This window comes from Lolium perenne, chromosome 5 (genome assembly GCF_019359855.2).
Source record: "Lolium perenne isolate Kyuss_39 chromosome 5, Kyuss_2.0, whole genome shotgun sequence".
NCBI lineage: Eukaryota > Viridiplantae > Streptophyta > Magnoliopsida > Poales > Poaceae > Lolium > Lolium perenne.
In genome coordinates this window covers 215282301-215288048 of record NC_067248.2, presented here as the reverse complement: position 1 = coordinate 215288048, position 5748 = coordinate 215282301, and the positions used below count along the sequence as shown (strand labels likewise).

Below are 5748 nucleotides of genomic sequence, written 5' to 3'. Positions count from 1 at the left end.
GTAGACGGTGGGGTTGGGGGCAAGGGCGAGCAAAATCACGTGAATACGAGGGAGCAGAGCCGCTCTTCTCCGTCGATTAGTCGCGGGCGGCGAGATGGATCGATCTGTCGCCGCCTCCCTCTCCGTTGCCTCCCTCTGGCAGTTCCAAAATGCTAGGGTAGAGAAAAGCTCTTGCAGGAGAATGGGCTAGGGACTGGGGTGGGGATTAGCTTCAGTATGCCTTGTTGGCTAGGACGCCGTGGAGTCCACGATCTCTATGAATCGAACGGCGCGTGAAGCGGACGATGGAAGTACGGAATCCGGGGGGCACAAAAAAACAAGGACTCACTCTCGTGAAATCTATGAAACAAGCTCAGAAAAACTTGGAACAAAAAAGGCTTTATATCTGGGCAGGTGAGAAAATTTCAGCCTGTTTAAGAAAGAACCCGAAAAGCCCACCCTGTCCTATCGTGCTTTCAGTGATAGGCACTGACATGGTCGGTGGGCCAATCCTATTTGACACTTCTTGCGCGCGTTAGCGCCGGGACACGTACCTCTGCATCCTTCAGCGCGTGCATCGTGGGCCAGCCCAGTTAGGTGGTCGTGGGGGAAGGAAGAAGGTGCAGGAAGAAGACGACGACACGCTCACCTCGCCGGAGACGGGGAAGACGTGGCTGTCTGCGACGTCGCTGGCGGAGGTGAGGCCGAAAACCTTGGGGTTTAGGGTGCGGACAGTGGCGGAGTGTGACCAAAAGCAGAGGGGGGCCAAAAAAATCTTTTGAACTAGGGCAAAATCAACTATTCACGTAAATTTTGCTGTAATTTCATTCTAACATCAAGAGATGATTTTTAATCTTCAAAATGCACTTGTTTTTTTTTAGGAATTTACATACTTCATCGGTTCAAGCATAAATGTATCTTTAGCTTGTGTCCTAAGCTAAACTATATTACATTTGACAAATTTCTAAGAAAAATGATAATATTCTTGAGGCTAAGTTAGTATCACGAAATATATTCATAATTTACTAATTTGGTGTCACATACTTTAATACGTTTATGTAAAGTTGATCAAAATTAATACTTTTAGTTAAGTCAATATCAAATTGTATACTTATAGGCAGATAGAGGAAGTAGAATTAAGAGTGGAAAAATATTTTGTTTGGCTAAGACCCACCGGTAAAAGTTCTACTTGTACAAAAAAATAGACGGAGCAGACCCAAGATCGATCTACCAATTGCCAGCAAGAAAAAAAATCAACCATGTGTCCATGGCCTAAACTGAGGCTAAACAATAAAATACCTACTGCTTTTTTTGATTGGGCACTATCCATCAGGCCCCATCCCCTCACAAAGTTAATGATTATCTACAGACCATTCATCCATGACCCTGCATCGATACAGAGAAGGACGGGATGAGAACTGACGGCTCTTTCTGCTGCTCCCCTGTGCATGACTATCAGAAGCGCAAAAGCCTGCCAAGTACTGCACAAAATGAATATAGCATGATTTTGGAGGGGGGGGGGGGGGGGGGGGGGTTGTCGCCCAGTTTCGCCTCCAAGGCGCTCCGCCCATGGGTGCGGATGCAGCAACTTAGGGTTGAGGGTGTTAGGGACCTCGCCGGAGATGAAAAAGAAGGAAGGTTTAGAGGGAGAAGGGCGAGGCAGCGAGGAGGCGCAGCGCCGGTCCAAGTTTGGGAAAATGAAGGTGGAAGAGGTGGGAAAGTGGAGACAAAGGAAGGAGCCAAGGAGGAGCACGTTTGTTGACACTCTCGGTGGCACTGAACGCATCAAATAAACCCTGTGGTCGGTGTATAGGATTGGTGCAGGAGCACCCTTTTGTATGAGGTGCGCGCCGTGGGCAGGCAAGAAAGTCCAGCCTGTTTAAGAAACAACCCGAAAAGCCCATCCTACCCTATCGTGTTTTTATATTTATTTTTTCAAAATGAAGAAAAATCCCGGCTTCTGCATTATGGTGATGCACACGGCTTTTTATTATCGTGCTTTCAGATGTCAACCATCCACACCAAAAGCAAAAACTGGCCCAACACAAAGCCCAATACAGCGCCGCCACCCCTAGCTCGCTGCCACCGAATCGAGCGTCTCGACACGACGCGACAACCACTTCAGTACTTCACAGACACAGGCAGTCAGGCAGTCAGGCGGCGAGCTCCTCTAGAAACCTCGCCACCCTCAGTCTCACCCGAGCACAACCCAATCTTGGAAGATCTCCGATGGCACCCCACGCCGGCGCCGCGCTCGCGCGCCTCCCCCTCCGCCCCGCGCCGAACTCACTGCGAAAGCAAGGTACGCTTCCTTCCACTCCTCACTTTCGGATCCAGTGCAAAATGGCAGCAGCGCTAAAACCCTAGTTCCGCTCAAGGTTTTGGCCGCGCCGGAGCCTCGCTGTCCCTCCGGGCGACCAAGGACTCGGACGGGTTCAGGCCTCTGGTCTCCGAGAAGCCCGAGTGGCCGGCGCCGGCGAAGAGGGAGGGGTTGGAGGTCTTCGGCCGGGAGGCGAGCAATGGGGAGGAGGACGGCCAGGTGCAGGGCGAACCGGCTCCGTGGAGCGTTCTCAACCAGCTCGGTGTTGAGGTGAGCGCCTGCACTCTCTTGCTTTGCTGTATTGCAGATTTGAAGCGAATGGTTTATATGGGATTCTGTCTGAATCAAGGTTTCAGTGTGGGGATGAGCTGAATCTCATGTTGTGTTTGCTCAGCCTATAGATGGGGGTAGATTTTTTCAGTATTCAGATGAGTGCTATGCTATATCTGATTTGCCCACACTTGGAAGAAAGCAAGTCGCCATGGCCATCTTTCGGTTATGGGGATAAATTTGCTGGAGTTTGATATCTAGTTACTGAACCTGGAATTTAAGGTAATTGTAGTCAACTATGCTCAATGAACGTATTTGCTGGAGCACAGTTACCTGCAATTGCCTTAATTTCAGGAAATTTTCAGCCCTTTGATGCTCTTATGCTCCCCTGCTTAGATGGAAAGGAGTGATATTCAACCATTGGATGGAGATGCAATGGTCTAATTTTTCTTTAACATGGCAATGGTCTAACTTGGTGACTAGAACTTAACAAAATTTCAGTTATATGTGCACTAGTAGATCCCTTTGTTATACACCTTTTTTTTACGAATCCTTAGTTATACACATTGGTACAACAGCATGCAAGTCTTTTTCTCTTCTTAAACTGGGTTCTTAAAGAGTGGTTGGGGTTTTCTTTACTCGTACTCCTATAGAGATGCCAATGGTAACAGTTCATCTTCTCTTCCTGATCCATACATATGGGATCATTACAAAATTCTGGCAAAGCCTATATACACATAGAGAGACACCGATAGCTGTCCTCAAATTGAGAAATTCAAATCATCCCATGCTTGCTGCTCTCTCACAAACAACTCCTGTTTGTGCCCAAGGTGAAGCTCAGCCTAGAGCTGAGACGACCAAAGTAAAGGTCATAGCATGTAGTGAGTCAGCAGTGGTTCGACAGGTTAAGATAATCTAATTTGTTGATCTCTAGCAATGCGCGTACATTTAGCTAGCATTAAAAAGTAGCAGTTTGATGTTGTACTGTATATATTGGTGGGTTTGAGAAGAAAAAAAAACTGCTGCCAACACATCCATGACCAAAGTCTGTTCGCTTGAAGGAGTTCTTGCCATTGTTACAACTGAGTTCCGGTGCATTCCTTTTTTCCCAGAACACATGCAACCAAAGAAAAACTATTTTTTGAAGTGGTAGATATTGTAAAAGTTCAAATAATTTGAAAATTTTCTTGCAAAAGAACAATGAGCTAATGCCAACTTATATGTTGGATTCATAGTCTCTGCTAATTTGATTGCAATGTTTTGGCTCTATAATTAAACTCAGCTGCTTTCTGGATCTTACAGAAGGAAAATGTATTGGACTTTTCAGTTCATACAGATTGTTCAAATTTTGTGTAGCAAGAATGTTTTAGATTCACTAGGTCTGATCTTATTTTGGAAGTTGTCCCCTTAAAAGTTCATTCCCATTTAATTTCTCTTGAGGTTGTTCTTGCTGTCACAATGCTATTATGTTGGATTCAGAGTCTCTGCTAATTTGGTTGCAATGTTTTGGCTTCGTAATCACACTCAGCTGCTTTCTGGATCTTACCGAAGGAAAATGTATTGGTCTTTTCAGTTCATACAGACTGCAATTCTTACAATGAGATAGTGATTGTTCAAATTTTGTGTAGCAAGAATGTTTTAGATTCACTAGGTCTGATCTTACTTGGGAAGTTGTCCCTTAAAAGTTTGTTCCTGTTTAATCTCTCTCGAGGTTGCTCTTGCTGTCACAAATGCTGTTATGTGCTATGCAACCTTCTTACTCCACCCAGTGATTACAATAATACATTTTTTTAATGGCCTAACTCTTTAAATTGTTGTTATGTAGTTGGATTCTGACAGTTCATATGCTGCTCTAGTCTATGGGTCCTCTGCCCTTGTTGCTATTTGGATATCATCAATAGTGGTTTCTGCAATTGATTCAGTCCCAGTGGTATGTCTCTCTTTCTATTTCTCTCACTCTTCTTCAGTTCTTCCCTTCTTGTCCCAGTGTATGCAGTAGAGAATGGAGATTTTAGTTCACTTCAGCATACAATACAAAACGATTTTTTTTTGCAACAGAACCAGTTAGATTATTTAGTTTATTTAGCTTGAAATGGCAGGCAGTAAAAACTTTCTGATTATACCAGATTTTTTCTACCAATGGGAAGAGACTGGTTTGACATTAGTGAAACAGTTACCTTGTCACACTCAATAGTCTTACCAGCCCGAGAAAGCTCTATAAGTTCAGAAATACTGTTGGAAATGCATATGGAATTTTGTGAGTCTCACATTTATTCTTGACTTCGCATGGCAGGTTCCTCAGGTGATGGAAGTTGTTGGCCTTGGCTTCACTGTCTGGTTCACCTCCCGATATCTGATATTTAAGGTGATTATTTATACTCCCTTTGAAGTGTAAACTTTTTAATACCAGTTTCAGCTGTTGATATTTCTACTCTCTGTAATGCAGGAGAACAGGGACGAGTTGATCACCAGAATTGGCTCCATCAAAAAGCAGGTACTTGGGTCTCGTGACGACTGAGCAGATTTTCAGCGCTCTGTTTGACCAAGTGGGTCTAGTGAAAAAAATGTTGTACTGAATCACCGATGGTGATTGTGAAAATATAATCTTGTGCCGTTGATGTTTTCCTTTTTCGACAAAAGATGCTCTGAATAAGTAGAATTTCGTCTAGATGGGCTCTTTCTTTAGGAGCTTTTCCTTTCATTCAGATGTGCCGTAGGGTGGTTGCACCTTTCTGTTGCTTCCGCTGAAATTAATGGTAGGGGTTGCGCATGCTGTATTGCCCAGTTCTGCCCATGGCATGCCACCTGATGGGGGCGGCTATTGTTATTGCAAAGTCATATGCAACGGCATCAGGTGGCTGCGTTCTGTCTCTGTCAATGGTTTACAATGGCAATCAGAGTTCTAAACAAAGCTATATTCCTCTAACCCGACTTGTGTGTGGCCTATGTTGGTTGGTGTCTTCTGTTTTGTATTGAAGCCAGGCTGGTTGGTGTCGAAAAATGAGAATCACCGCCCTTCACGAACCAATTAGGCTATCTTCATTTTCTTGTTTGAGGAAGTTTTTTCTTCTTATTTTTGTTTGAGAAGTTAAATTCTGAGTTATTTTTTAACCTCTACTTGGACGTACCAAATGCTACTCAATTCCCCCGGCGGGGATAGGTCCCCTTTCCTGCCCCTG

At 44.6% G+C, this 5748-nt stretch overlaps 1 protein-coding gene across 1 annotated transcript; it reads left to right on the top strand.

Annotated features, from left to right (window-relative positions):
- The first annotated feature begins 2057 nt into the window (after positions 1-2057).
- Positions 2058-5441, top strand: LOC127301912 (protein CURVATURE THYLAKOID 1D, chloroplastic). The gene is made up of 5 exons (XM_051332211.2): positions 2058-2281; positions 2358-2569; positions 4395-4499; positions 4863-4934; positions 5016-5441. Exons 1-5 carry the CDS (start codon positions 2209-2211, stop codon positions 5085-5087), a joined length of 534 nt encoding a protein of 177 aa, XP_051188171.1. The 5' UTR covers positions 2058-2208; the 3' UTR covers positions 5088-5441.
- The last annotated feature ends 307 nt before the right edge of the window (positions 5442-5748 follow it).